This window comes from Zeugodacus cucurbitae, chromosome 5 (assembly GCF_028554725.1).
Source record: "Zeugodacus cucurbitae isolate PBARC_wt_2022May chromosome 5, idZeuCucr1.2, whole genome shotgun sequence".
Classification (NCBI taxonomy): domain Eukaryota; kingdom Metazoa; phylum Arthropoda; class Insecta; order Diptera; family Tephritidae; genus Zeugodacus; species Zeugodacus cucurbitae.
Window position 1 is genome coordinate 28,751,106 of NC_071670.1, and position 16,435 is coordinate 28,767,540.

General features: G+C 32.5%; 1 protein-coding gene across 2 annotated transcripts in view; it reads left to right on the top strand.

The window, feature by feature from the left end:
• LOC105219043 (voltage-dependent calcium channel type A subunit alpha-1) overlaps nt 1-16,435 on the top strand; it is a 153,548-nt gene that overhangs the window by 67,298 nt on the left and 69,815 nt on the right. The window contains exons 9-14 of one of the 2 annotated variants that reach the window (XM_029044737.2): nt 2,496-2,611; nt 3,005-3,064; nt 3,177-3,281; nt 10,497-10,694; nt 10,842-11,355; nt 15,785-16,120. In XM_029044737.2, coding sequence (XP_028900570.1) covers nt 2,496-2,611; nt 3,005-3,064; nt 3,177-3,281; nt 10,497-10,694; nt 10,842-11,355; nt 15,785-16,120 — 1,329 coding nt within the window. The remainder of the gene's footprint in view (nt 1-2,495; nt 2,612-3,004; nt 3,065-3,176; nt 3,282-10,496; nt 10,695-10,841; nt 11,356-15,784; nt 16,121-16,435) is intronic. The other variant, XM_054230649.1, reaches the window with a different exon arrangement.

The window sequence follows — 16,435 nt, forward strand, 5'->3', positions numbered from 1 at the left end:
TTTGCTAATAAGCACACGTTACAGTTAAAAGCACACTTTGTAAATCCCTATCATATAAATGACCATCATCATAAACTAGAGGTGGTTATATAAAAATATTCTCAGTTGCATCTAGCAAAAACATTCACAAATTCATAAACACAAGTATACATACATGTTATCTTGATCTATAAAAGTTGTTTTCGATTCGCGATTTCTCTGCGCGGTATTTTTTGTGGTGCCTTATAGTATAACAGGACAGGGTTGCACCACAGTACTTGCAAGTTTGTTTGAACATCTGGTAGAGTTGTTCGATCATTTGCTCTTCAAAGTTTGATCAATCGAAGACATTAAATCTTTATTTATATTTACCTATGGTCTGTTGTTCTACGTGGCATATCTTGGCATAGATATGTCTGCTTATACGAATCCCAATTGTTGGACAGTACAAAGAGAATAAAGAACATGAATTTGTAATTAAAGAGCATATAAAAATTTTCTGATGGCCCAAAGTGATTTGAAATTCTAAATGTATGCCTTTGAAAACTTCGAAGTTGCGAAATCAATATCAGATAAATATTAATAAACAGCTGCACAAGCAGGCTTACTCCTAGTTTCAAGTCATTCGTTCCTTTAACTTGACAATGCAATGTTTTGCGCTCAGCGAACACTTCAAATCAACAACACACTCAGAGCAGTAAAAACATAAGCAAATGTTTTGTGTGTTCGTTGCTATTTAGGTTCACTGCTTATATTGTTTCAAATATCATCAAACAAATCACATGCAATAGGTCGCACATTGCTTTGGTGATTTCAAATGCTCTTGTGCAGCAAATATATAATTTAATATATAAATAACAGTGCAACAGGAAACAATAATATTAGAAACTTGCTTCTAATATGTTCTGAGGTGAGGAAGTATTAGGACTAATAGACGTACGAGGGATAATACACAAAACGGAACCTAGTGTGAGTTATACTAATGTATAGATATGATATGAATAAATATTCCTATGCGATATACTAGTTCTCTGAGCATATTTCAAAAACAATTTTCAATCGAACTTCCTAGACAACCACTAATTATTGTGAAGCACACACACATTTTATGACACTTGATACTTTTCATTCCAATATCCATCAAAGATTCATAACAACTTTCATTATTTAAAAACAGTATATACATACAATAACACAATTTCCTAGATACAAAATATAAATGTATAAAAATACCCAACCACATCTGAATATTTATTGCCGAAAACAATAACATTATAATCTATAATATATTTATTGTGTCTTAAACATATTCGAAGTTCAGTATTTTGAGTTGATCTTAAGGCGCACTAAATAATATAGCCTCTACCACTGACCACAAATGAAGAGTCAATCTTAAACACTAACTTCAACTTCAACTTCAACTTTGGTTGAAATATTTCGTTAAAATCACTATTGACTTGTTTTAGTTTTGTATGTTGATGAAGAACTTTGTTGAAAGACTCAGTCTTCTCCCTTAAATGGAGTTACTCTCAAATTATCGCCTAAGGCCAGTTCCCACACGCTTTCCGCTAAAATCAAAGAGTTGACATGTTCATGGGATACTCACCAAAAGATTAAAACTGATATTGGCACAGTAAATTTAGGCTCTATATATAGTAATATAGACTTTAGGTTAGGTTAGTAGGCAGATTCCTGCATATGCAGAAAGATCTCACTTGGAGATTTTTTTTGCGCTGTCTTTTGTGATACCAATATGCTCCGAATAGATCAAAAGCTCCCTTGTGATTCCACAAAACGCTGGAATCTGTTTCAAACTTCACTAGACAGCTAATGTCTAATTCTAGCCAATTCGCTAGGTTTGCCAAAAGTGAGCTTTCCAAGACGTTTCAATCTCAGTCTGGCAAAAGCTAGACATTGGTGGTTCCATGAAGAACATGGGATTGACAACTTGATTTGATTGATTTTTTGATTTGCCGAGTTTGGCAAGACTCTGTTTGTTGATATTAGTGTGAAAATGCATCTACTTACTAAGATTAAGGTCAGACTGAAATAAAGTGAAAATCTAACACAAATTATATTGTAATTGGCGTGCCACTTCACTAACCGAGAAGATTTTTATTTTCGAGCTGAATATGATACAAATATAGTTTATTGACTAAAACTAAATGCAAACACAGAGTGCCCGTTATTGAACATTATTTTTACTAGATATCTAGACATTTAAAAAGTTGCCACATTCCTGCTTATATTCGTTATGAATTGTGTCCATTGATTTCCCTTTGAATTTTTGTTGTTTTTATTTGTTTTTTTTTTAAGTTGTTTCTACTCTAATTATACAATGAAGTATGCGCATAAAAAGTAGAATGATTTGCTGCATACTTCCAAGTATATTCAAAATTTGACATGTGTACATAAATATATTAAATATTACAATTAAACAAATCGAAAAACTAACACTTGCAATTATAACTACCATTCCTGTATGTATATTGTTTTTGTGTAATTATTTTTTGTAGTGAATTCGCAAAAGAACGTGAAAAAGTAGAAAATAGACAAGAGTTTCTTAAGCTTAGAAGACAACATCAGCTAGAAAGAGAATTGAACGGCTATGTTGAATGGATTTGTAAAGCTGGTATAGTATTGAGTTACACCTACATACACGTATTTAACCATAACACCCAAGTTGATCTGAGATTTGATACATATCACACACTTTGAGCAGTTAACACGTTGTAAAAATACACAATTCTTACTAATACAAATTTCCAAACAGTAACTAACAAATTTGACACATACACACACACACGTTATAAACATAGCGACGGGTATCGTGAACACCTCAAATAATATTACTCTATGTACTGCTATTCAATTACAAATACATAAGTATGTATGTATGTACGAATATTTAAATTGTAGCGTAACATTGCCGTTGATGCATACATATATTTGTATTTTGAAGAAATAAAACTATTCTGAAATTGACACCTTTCTTTCTTCGTACTAATCTTCTACGTACTTGCAGAGGAAGTGATCTTAGCCGAAGAGCGTACAACTGAGGCGGAAAAAATGCACATAATGGAGGGTGAGTCGTTACAAAAAAGTAATATGCGCTCTATTAAACTTTTAATAATTTTGTATATACATATTTTCCAAACTTGTGGATTCTTTATGAACAATTTGTTATTCGTTTGCAGCACGGAGAAGAAATGCGGCGAAGCGTAAAAAACTGAAAAGCTTAGGCAAATCGAAGTCAACAGATACAGAGGAGGAGGACGGTGAAGAAGATTACGGTGACGATGGTACGTATTGCTGAAATTTGACACACGTTTTCGTACAAATTTTACCCACAACGTTAACGCACGAAATTGCACAAAATTACAAAATTATAACAGTAAACAAAGAAATTGGGTATTTTCTACCAGATAATTACACTGAAGAGTTTTACAAAATATTTAACCAACTTTAAATAGCATGTTTCACAAACCATTGTTAGTATGAGAACCTAAAAAACACACACGAAATTCAGTTAGGCTCAATTTGAGTGCAAATTGTCCAACATTGTTGGTGCTCCTGAGAGCACACAAACTTGTTTCAATTCTCACACTAAACAGCACCATTACAACAGATATGTTTCGTTATATCAATGAAGCATTAATTGATTTATAATTTTGTTGTTGTTCGATATCACATTGTGAACATTTTTCTTTTCATCTCCATGTTTTTTGTCTTTCCTCTCTTGTGTTGTTTTATTACTTGCCAAAAAAAAAAAAAACAAAAAAAAAAACTAACCGCCTAAATATATATATGCATATGTACATATATGTGTGCTCATAACACGGCACACGGCTTTTATGTTTGCTCCACCATAATTAAATATGTGTCAACAGAGGGTGGTGAAAAAGGCGATGAAGGTAAATCTATTGTTTCGTTTTGTTCCATCATTTAGTTTTGGTCGGCGTTAATGCTTTTAATTGTAAAATATTTATTCTTAAAAATTTGAATACTTTTCGTACACTTTTTGAACTAGTATTTCGTTTACTATCCTTCTGGTATAATGTCAAGCATATTTATGAGACAAATTTAAAAGTCATTAAATCCATAAATATAATTAGTCAACCTGCTAACACTCTTAGACTTAAAAAACATACATTGTCTATAACTTAGTACATACATATACTAGGATACATATATTACATATATAGATAGATATCTTTCTTCTTTTGATAATAGTTTTAATTTAGTATTTGTTAAGTTATTTTTCATGTTGTTCTTTGACTAATCTCCAAAGTAGTTTCGTACAAAATTTGTCACAAAATTAAATACAATTTGACTAAAATTAGTCAAAAGTTGAAAGTAAAGTATAGTCTAATTTCTACTTTGTTAAAGTAGAATAGTTCTTAATCCTGAAGCTATTTAAAAGCTTAAGTAAGTAGAAATTAAAGGGTGAGCCATTCAAGGTTCCCTACTTTATTAATGAAAAAAATACAGAAAATTAAAACTTAATGGGGAGTGTTTATTTTCATTCGAAAGATCATTCTTAGGCATTTATTTTTTAATGATTATCTCTTTCAAATGTTGGCCGCGTCTACGTCTCAGATGATCCATTCGTTGGGTCCAATTTTCGATGGCTCGTTGGAGCATTTCGTCTGGTAACTGGCGTAAGACACGTGTGATGTTTTGCTCCAAAGCCTGAACCGAAGCGGAATTGTTGAAATAGGCTGTATCTTCTTTACATGATCTTCATGGCCAATCGACCGGCCCAAAACGTGAAGTTATCTGCTCACCGAAGTGTTCTCTCAATAAAAAAATCCATTGATTGATGCGATGTGTGGGAAGTGGCGCCGTATTGTTGAAACCAAATGTCGTCGAGATGACAAACTTCAATTTCAGGCATCAAATAGTCGGTTATCATGGCGTGATAACAGTAGCCATGGACGATTACGTTGCCACCAGCATCAGTTTTGAAGAATTATAGACTGATGACCTGTCCCACAAACCACACCAAATCGTTATTTTTTTCAATTCAATGCTGGCTCTCAAGATGGGTGATGTTGTTGCGAGGCCGATTATGTGGACTATAAGTTGAGCGAAGCGCGCCAAACACATTCTTTACAGAACGTGTATATTCATTATAAAGTTGAAAAATTTGTAAACGTTGTTCAGGCGCAAGTCTTTCCATGATGAAATGCCAAACAATACTGAACAGAAATAACATGACAGCTTGAAACGACTTACACGTGATCTGTCAAAAAAGGCTTTTAAACAAGTACCTTTAATTGGATCACCCGATAGTTTCACTGAAATAAAGTAGAACAGCTCGTTCGAAAAAAAATGTATCAATAATAATGCGACTGTGACAGAACATCCACAATATACAGAGGTAGTCAAAATTATTAACACATCGAACCTTTTTTACGTAATTTCACAGTAAAAGATTTTTATTGTTGCTGTTGTTGTTGTAATGCAACGAAACGTTATGTTGCTGAAAACCTTGATCTATTCCTAAGCGAACGAAGTTAGTTTGGTAAGAATAGCTGGACATATGACGGAGAACGAAGCAAATGAACTGATGACTCGCATTAGTCAAAAGTATTTACACATAACTTATACTTCATTATCCTATTCTTAGTTTATGATATTTTTTTAATTTTAATGTTAAGTATAAGTTCCTATTCTAAGGCGGTAAATTCTGATATATCCAGATGATTTCGGATCCTCTAAATTAATAACAAATCTCCAAAACTGAAGAAAGGAAAACTTCCCAACAAAATCGTCATGTCCCCTCCAACTTTGTTTAGCGACTAAACTGCATTATTCTCCTTCTCACGTGGTAAAGGCATAAAGCGTTTACTAACAAGCACTGGAACTAAAATTCAGCATTGTTTGTCCACGGTAGGCTCCAGGATCCATTTGAAGGCAAATGAGTGACATAACGATTTTTTTGGTTTCGAAAATATTGACCACTTTTTGGACAACCTAGGTATTTGTGTTAACTTTTTTAATGTCTTGACCAGTGTAGTCACATTGACTGTTCATGCAATATGCTGATTCGATGCTGCTGCAATATTAGCAGGATTAATTGTGGGGTTTTGTATGACAAAGCCTTCTAATCTTCTACTTTCTCTTTGAATTAACACAGGTTTCCGGCTAGTTCTCTTTAAATTGTCCCTGAAATTGCTCGTCTCCTTCTTTTTAATAACATTATAAACAGTATTCCATCAAATTCTATAAATTTTAACAAACTCCGAATCCAAAATACCAGTCATAAACAGTCTTCGATCTAGTTATAATCGTTAATTCCTTTGTTTTCGTCATTTTATTTACCAATTTTTATATTTTAAGGCTATGTTAGTTGCACTTAAATTTATTGATTGTAATGCTTGTATATTAATGTACATAAAATAATATATAAAATGAAAACTAGACAGGAATGTTTTTTTTATTGCAACTATGCTTTTAATACTAATAGTACTAGTCTTATGTATGGTTTTATAGACTTATTGTTTTTCTTCAAACAATTTACTGATTTTGATGAAATGAAGGAAAATCGTAGATGAGGAGAACCGGAGTCACGGGCTTAACTTTCTCATATTCGATTTTCTGCATAAGCAAAAGTTACTAAGTATTACTACTTATAGGAAACCCTCTGAGTTCATAAATATTTTTATCGGATGCAAATATTGTATACTTGAATATGGCTGATAGATGGTGCTGGATGGTCTAGATATCACTCAAGTACTATATATTATATACATACTCCTATACATTTTAGGAATATTTTATTTAATAATATTTCAACTAATGTGCTAATTTAAACAATGAATGAAATCGATCAGCAAAGTAACTTCAAATATGACAATATTTCGAAAATCGACGTTTTGCATCTCTATTTTAATTAAAAATTAGTTCTTATATTATTTAACAACCTGACAACCTCTTCGCCTAAGGCGATAACTCTATATCATAGGGAAGCATGGAACTGTTGATTCCAATAGCAGTTTTATTGGGTATATTTAGCACACCCGTGCTGATTGCATAATGTTCGGATTATACCGACTATATCGCATTAGTCTTCCAATATTCTTATGTCAATCGACGTTATTGGAGAGATAGTTGTGAGGCTTTTATATACAAATTGTTAATTCACATGTACTTTGTGTATTCGAACGCTGTAGATATTCATTATCTAGTGTTAAGTTTTTGTACATAAAGTAATTGTTTTTGTTTTGTGTCGATCTTCTTTGTATTCAGTTTAAGCAAATACTTTCTTTTTTAAGTATTGTGTATAGTAATGTATATGTATGTACATATGAATATTTAATGTACAGTTAATAAGAAAATTACTTGAAGTGTTCATGTATGTACAAATGTGCAATTCTTTTTATATATTAAACACAAAATTATTTTCATAAATAGTTTTTAATGATTTCTGATCGCCCATAACGATTTAGAAATCGAGTGTACTGTTCTTTTAGAAATTTTGTTATCTCTTTCATTTATTTTTCTTATGTAACTATTAATTCGAAATAAAAATAATAATTTGACATATAATTAATGCTGAAAATATATATATTTTTTAATTTCCTTATTTTTCTCAACAAAAATACAAAAATCCATAATATTATTATGATAAAACGATGTGTAAGTAAAATGAAAATGAAATTTATTTTTCTACACACGATTCAATACCAAATGTTCTCAGCCTATTTAAAACTCACCAGTCACTTAATCAAAAACTCAAATAATATGTAAACACCCAACTCCATTTAGTGCAAATTTATTATCTTAAAGAAATGTAATGTTTATAAGTCATATTTTCAACAAGATTCCCATGCATAATAAATCATATGTTATCAAATCATTATCCAACTGCACTAATAAATATCTCTCTAATGTGTGAGTGAGTGATTAGAACAACTCGTGATGCTTTTGTATAATTAGCGAAATACAGTGCAAAAATTTGAGTGTTTCAAAAGAAGTTTCAACGCATTACTAATTTTAAAAAACACAACAAAAATAGCCGTAACAAGTATGATAATTATAGTATGAAGCTTTCACTTTTTTCTAGCACAAGTTATATAATATAGTTGTTTCGTAAATGAATTACATATAAAAATGGGAAAAATCCATTAATTATGGTTCATGCTTTCATAAATTTTTTCTATCCCGGCTGGTCCATCAGCTTAAATCCCAGTCACAGTCATTGTTTTTGTAATATGCAAGATGCTCTAACAAGTTTTGCCAGCAGCTACTTTACATTCATGTGAAAACAGCCATCTGGAAAAAGTTTCACAGCCCTTTTCTGGGATTAGAGTCAAATTGGATTTCTTATAGGCAATTAATTGAAACAACTAAAATTAATTGATACTTTTATGAAACTAAATATTTTATTCAAGGCAGAATATTTGACTTTTGCAGGCTGTTCTCGCTGTGAAGCTCAATGTAGTTTAACGCTAACTAAGAAATAATAATTTCATGAAAATAAGCACAGATCTATAAAATATTAAATGGTTTACACATTTACACACATTCAAACACTGGCACCAGTATTGATTTAAGTTCAAGTTTATTTACTATTTAACTCTTCCACATGTTGATTTTTATTTTAGCTATGCAAACACACTATAGTATACCCGTACAAATATTTAGCAGCTTTTGATGTAAGCTATTTGTCGTTTATCTAATTAGCTTGCAAACGCTATACAAATATCTCATATATTTACATAAGCATTTTCAGCGTATTTATTTTGAAAACTTTCGAAAGGGCCTTCACTCAATATTTCCATAATAGGAAGAGAGCTATAATTTCAGTTGTTTAATCGTTTCTCTAACACTATTAAAGTGTAAAATTATACGGAATTGTAGGAAACTCTTAATAACTATATCTCCATGGCAATTCTCGATGGATAGTTCTCCAACATTTAATTAAAGGGTGATTTTTTTGAGGTTAGGATTTTCATGCATTAGTATTTGACAGATCACGTGGGATTTCAGACATGGTGTCAAAGAGAAAGATGCTCAGTATGCTTTGACATTTCATCATGAATAGACTTACTAACGAGCAACGCTTGCAAATCATTGAATTTTATTACCAAAATCAGTGTTCGGTTCGAAATGTGTTTATCGACAAATTTTGTTCAGCGATGAGGCTCATTTCTGGTTGAATGGCTACGTAAATAAGCAAAATTGCCGCATTTGGGGTGAAGAGCAACCAGAAGCCGTTCAAGAACTGCCCATGCATCCCGAAAAATGCACTGTTTGGTGTGGTTTGTACGCTGGTGGAATCATTGGACCGTATTTTTTCAAAGATGCTGTTGGACGCAACGTTACGGTGAATGGCGATCGCTATCGTTCGATGCTAACAAACTTTTTGTTGCCAAAAATGGAAGAACTGAACTTGGTTGACATGTGGTTTCAACAAGATGGCGCTACATGCCACACAGCTCGCGATTCTATGGCCATTTTGAGGGAAAACTTCGGAGAACAATTCATCTCAAGAAATGGACCCGTAAGTTGGCCACCAAGATCATGCGATTTAACGCCTTTAGACTATTTTTTGTGGGGCTACGTCAAGTCTAAAGTCTACAGAAATAAGCCAGCAACTATTCCAGCTTTGGAAGACAACATTTCCGAAGAAATTCGGGCTATTCCGGCCGAAATGCTCGAAAAAGTTGCCCAAAATTGGACTTTCCGAATGGACCACCTAAGACGCAGCCGCGGTCAACATTTAAATGAAATTATCTTCAAAAAGTAAATGTCATGAACCAATCTAACGTTTCAAATAAAGAACCGATGAGATTTTGCAAATTTTATGCGTTTTTTTTTTTTAAAAAGTTATCAAGCTCTTAAAAAATCACCCTTTACAATTAAATAAATAATTAAAATTAAATAATTACAATTATGTGAAATGTTTCATCATTTGGATCGCTTCTTGCACTCAACCGAAGTTCTAATAGCACGAAATCGCCAAAAGCAGTAGTAACAGAATTGTCGACCTGCTACCGGTTGCGATATAAGCTGCTTTCCTGTCTTTGTTAAACAACCATATTTATAATGCTGAACAAAATGCAACAGAAAGTGTTACAAAATTAGACACAAGAAAAACTTGCTTTATCTAAATAGATTTGCGTCGGGAATGGGGTAACTCTTTAAAAATATCGTAATATTAATATACTATGTGTGCCACTCTTTTCATTGTCATGTCTGACAATAACTTTTTCGAAATCTCTTAGACAAGAAGCAGCATTTTAGCTCATACACTTTATATGTCATAAGTTACATACAGACATCTATATATACACATACATATTTGCATACATAAAATATGCAGCTGCTTATGAATTTTTAAACTATTTTTAAAGTACGATTTATATTTTCGATAAAGTGAAATCATGCTCCTACATTTTTATCTAAGTTCATATGTATCATGTATTCATTCCCTTTCGATGTAATAGTTAAATTTGCACAATTCAAGTTTTTTACTAATTCAAATATTTTTGCAATCCCGACAACAGGATATCTAAAATCACGCCCAAAACCTCAAGGCAGCTGTACGGGATTTTGGCGGGCTGAAAAGCGCTTCCGCTTCTGGATACGACACACCGTGAAAACACAATGGTTCTATTGGTTCGTCATTGTACTCGTATTCCTGAACACTGTGTGCGTCGCAGTAGAGCACTATGATCAACCACAATATTTAACAGATTTTTTATGTAAGTTTAGTTGTCAGTAAATTTGTAATTTATAAAAGATGGGTACGTACGACTTCAGACACCCGCTTAACTACATTTTCAGATATTCTATCTTTTACATCATTGCAACTACATTGCAAATATTCATAATTCTCTCTCTAATTTCAGATATTGCTGAATACGTCTTTTTGGGTCTATTCATGTCGGAGATGTTCATCAAAATGTATGCGCTGGGACCGCGCACTTACTTCGAATCGTCGTTTAATCGATTCGATTGTGTCGTCATTAGTGGTTCGATATTCGAAGTTATATGGTCCGAAGTGAAAGGCGGTTCATTCGGTTTATCCGTATTGCGAGCGCTACGTTTACTTCGTATCTTCAAAGTGACCAAATATTGGTCATCCTTGCGGAATCTTGTGATTTCGTTGTTGAACTCGATGAGATCCATCATTTCACTATTGTTCCTGCTCTTCTTATTCATTCTAATATTTGCACTACTTGGCATGCAATTGTTTGGCGGGCAATTTAGTTTTAAAAGCGGTACCCCCGAAACAAATTTCAACACATTCCCCATAGCCTTACTAACAGTCTTTCAAATTCTAACCGGTGAAGATTGGAATGAAGTCATGTATCAGGGAATTAAATCGCAAGGTGGCTATAAGAAAGGAATGATTTATTCTGTGTAAGTTGATCCAGCAGACGACTATTCGTTAAGCAACGTAACTCGTATATCCGTTCATTAGTTACTTTTTCTTGATTTTTCGTTCTATCCAAATTCAAACTTTACCTTGAATTGCTGGCTGTTTTAATCCCATAGCTTACTATTGAAATATACGCGATCGCAGAAGAGACAATTTCACTTATCATCTATACATTCGTTTATATATGTATCTATATGTTTTAATATTTATTTGCAATTTTTCTTAGCTCGTCTGCATATGACTATCAGCTAGCCAATTGATTTCCACCTAAGCTCACTGCAAATTAAAATATTGTAAATTAATTTTCGTGTTTGTCACTCCGGAGAACATTTGTTGCATTTAATATCTACATATAGCCAAATTAAAATAATTTATCGTGTTATGGATCAGTAATTTAAAAGATCGTTTAATGAACCTCAGAAATGTTAGATTTTATTGGATACGTCTTTGAGTTGAACAATTTCAACCACCTTTCATGGTAGATTTTAGTGCAGGCTCCCAAATACACATAAATAAACAGATGTATTCACTAATACTTCATTGTATTACTAAATAGCTAGTTTACAAGGAAGTGTTAGTCAATACCCAATGAAATGATATTTATCAATACGGTGGGATATCGAGCTTTCAAAATTATTATTGCTTCGCAAAACGAAAAGAAAAACAACGGCATACGAAACATTAAGTCCAATAATAATTTCCGAAAACGGCCCAGGTAAAAACGTTACGATACTTATATGAATTATCAATCATGAATTTCATAAGGAAACCATATCTCGTGTTTGAAAGATAAGTAAGGGAGTTCGTGATTGCACCTATGTCGTAAGCACTCTTTGTTGTCGACCGTGCTTGAACGTCGAACCATTAATGTGGGCAAACTCTATAAAAACTTTAAGTTATCGGCAATATCCACTTGTCTAGGTATATTGCGCTGAATTTTCGAACGTTTGTACATCATTGCAAAGTGTTTGTAGAAACATTCAGAAAATTCAACTCTGAGAGGAATAAAAAATAGTATAAATGAATTTAAATTATCTAGATGCTAGATTAAAACAGATTAAACGCGCTAATTTCTTAAAAATGTATACTCATAGTTGATTTAATTTTACATTTATTTTAATAACATAACTCGTAAAAGCGTGCTCAATTTGGTTTATTCATATGTATGATATTATAAATTTAATAATTGAAACTATAAGTCACATATCATGCATTAATTGTATCGCTTAACATTGATTTTAACAGATATTCTTGTGGTTGGCATTCTTATATTAAAGCATTATATTAAACAGTTACCAACTAAATCACTTTCAAAGAAAACTACAGAACCATACAAATATTTGTATCGATAAAACTATGCGAATTACCTTACCACACATAGTAGCTTTCGAGACTTGCATCTAAAAATGGAAATCATGTACTGCTTAGATAACTTTTCAGAATAGACACTTTGGTACTTTTTTTAATTTTTTACCACTTTATCGAGTTAACAACAGCGCGTCATTGGTGATACTAAGTGCAGCCAAGCCCTTCTTCACATTGTATTTCCAACGTAGTGGAGGTCTCCTCTGCCTCTGCTTCCACCAGCGGGTACTGCATCGAAAGCTGTCTAACCAAAAATGGAGTGCTTTCGTCCATTCGGACTACACGACGTAGCAAGTATAGCCGCTGTCTTTTGTTTGATGACAGTAGATATTCCGTCTTGTCCTCGTTCTCTACCAGACCCTTTCGCTTTGTTTCCTTATCCAGTCTGGAGATTTTAATGTGGCGGGTCCCAAATCCTACGCACAACAGCAGAAGCGGACTTCGCTTTTTCACTTTATCTCGTCCAAACAGATGTCTGGCTACCCAGCGGATACTTGGTCTAAGACCGGTAGTCGTGAGCTGCTTGAGCCATATGTAAAAGAATCGTACCTGGTCACTCTCAGGTGAATGGCAGTCAGAAACTTTCCTCAATTACGTGAACTTCTACACATTACTCCATTCTCCAATTTTGTAATAGCTAATTAGTATTCAATACAAATACTAATACGAAAATAAATTGAATACATTATGATTTTCAAGTTTGGAAATTACTACCCTTAAAAATATTTAATCAATACTTAGTTTCACTTTATCAAATCACATATTTGCTTTAATTATAGAAATATTCATCTCAACTTATGCCAGAGAATATTTGAAGAAAAACTGACGCTGGTGGATTAGTTTAAGCCGTCTTATATTGAGCACGGTATTACGTGTCAAGCTAATATACGCTAAGCATATTAAAAAAATTCTTTGCACCATTTAAAATTACTCACTAAAATGTATCATAATATTATTTTCATAATTTTAAGATATGCACACGGCAATTGCTTTCCTTTATTTGCTTTTGACATTTTAGTTGCACATATTCACCGAACGACTTTGAAATAACAAATATTTATAAAAATGTCAGCTTTCACACAATTTTTTTTTCCATAGACAAATATAATGCGAGGCGAATAAGGGACAAGTTCGCAAATAACGTAGTTTATTTTAGCTGTTATATTATAAAAATATTGTTTATTTATTTTTTCAATTAATAGGAGTTCTTACTATCACCAAGCCCAAAATAATTAGTAATTTGACTTGTGTACACGTCCCGTAACTATCAGACAATTAGTTCGTGACTTATAACATCATGAGAGACGTCAGTACCACTGAAACCGATGAACACAGAGGCGAAGACGAAAATATCAAAAACTTCAAAACATGGTTTTGGTTCGTCCTGAAATGTGTGAGAATTTTCTACATTTCAGAGGAGTTTATAGCTAAATATAGCGTAGAAAATAAAAACATACCGATCGGCGTAAGTTTAAAAATATTAGAAAGTAGACTACGGATTTGTAGAAAGCTAATTAAAACTTTTTTTATGAAAATATTTTTTATTAAAAATAGAATACGTCAGACTTGTGTGAACGCTGACATCACTTTCTTACATATGTATATCATAGAAACTTGATTAACATATTATAATATTACAGAAACAAAATTTTAATGTAATATATGTTTTTTACATTAAAATTTAAATTAATGTTAAACAATTTATTTTTAAACTTCAAAAAACACATCGCGTTCAAACGTTTAGAACGCTGTTTAAAAAAAATATATTTTCAAGTGAAATAATTTGAAAAACACTTAAGGTGTTCAAGAAGATTTGAGAACAAAATATATTTTCATCTGACTGCATTGCATATTCATTTAATTAAAGTATTGCTATCAAATGAAATTATATGAGGGATTTTAATCGAGTTCCTGCGAAAGCTCAATGTAAGCACTTTATATGTAGTTTGTATACGCGCTTTAAATACGTTTTGTTTTTATGTTTTCTACGCGATTTAGCACAAACGAAGCTTTGCTTAATTTACATATGTATGTAAGCTTTCTTATTCTAACTCATATCCGTTTATTTGCAAAGTGAAAAATATATGTATTGCTTGTACGATTCTATATATTGTAAAAACTATGTTAAGCAACTAATAAGAAAGTATAAAGAAAACCTCTACAGTGATGTAAAGAACAGGAAGTTTGGCGTGTTTAACGTTAACGAACAAAGGAGAGTACCCAATCTCATATATTTACCATATGTAAATGAGCCAAATCTATGCTATTGGTGCAGCAGCAAATATGTTATTGAAATGTTTAATTAGAAGAAAACTCACCTCTAAAAAAACTGTTTTCGAGTGAGTTTCACTGAAAGATACATTAGTTCGAGACGTCATGAACGAAAGCAGAGAAAGCTGTTTTAACAGATAACTTTTACAATGACAAAGTTTTATGATGATAGTTCGCTTCATTTATGACGACGCGGTACGTAAGCTGTTCGCTATACTATTTCTTGATGCTATTTGTAAATGCTGGTTGTGGATAAATTTCTCATAAATAGTCAATTTACTGCTGCACCAATAATATATGATCCCATAACTACCAGTTATCTCAAAATAATTCTCACACATTTTTAAAATTATACACGAAGTACACTACATTAATTATACATTAGCTCATTAAATTATTCATGAAAGTATTTATTTTCATTCAACCCCTGCACATTCGCAACACATGCTCACAGTTTTAAAAATCTCTTGATTAGTTATTAATATACTGAATAACTACTGAATGCATTTATACTTATTTAATTGTAAATAATTTAGTAAATTTTTTCATATAACATACAAGTTTATAGAAATATATATATAATATTATGTGTAATATATTTATAGAAAAGTAATGACCACAGTTTTAACCTCTAACAAACTCTACTATGTCTCTTATGCTTTTTAAGCTGTATGTACGTTGCAACAGACATTTCCAAAATTCACACATTTGTAAAACCTAAGAAACTGGCAAAAACTGCATTTTAAATTATATATTCTTTCTGAATCGCTGCAGATACTTTATCGTTTTGGTACTCTTCGGTAATTATACACTGTTGAACGTATTCTTGGCTATCGCTGTCGATAATTTAGCGAATGCCCAAGAATTAACAGCTGCCGAAGAGGAGCAAGTCGAGGAAGATAAGGAGAAGCAATTGCAGGAGCTTGAAAAGGAAATGGAGGCTCTTCAAGCAGATGGCGTTCACGTGGAGAACGGTGACGGCGCAACATTGCCGAATAAGGCGAAAAGTAAAAAGAAAGAAGAGGAAAAGAAGGAGGAGGAAGAAGTGACGGAGGGTCCAAAACCAATGTTGCCATATTCATCTATGTTTATATTATCACCAACGAACCCGTAATTACATGTTTCAATTCAATGTTTGTGTGCAAGTGAATGCGTGTATGAAGAGTATTTAAATTTTGGGAGGTTAAGCATTTCATGCTTAAGAGCTCAAGAACTGTTTGAAAGAAATGGGGTAATCTTAATATGCTTCGAAGAACGCTGGTGTGTGCTCCTTGTGATCTCTTTTCTTATATACTAGTTGTAAGTGTATTTAAGTTATATTTTATTTTGATCGGTAGACATACGTAGCACTTTATAGAATATACTATATATGTATGTCTATGGCCTTCAGTCAGACTTAAGCGCTTTTATAGTTATACTATATTT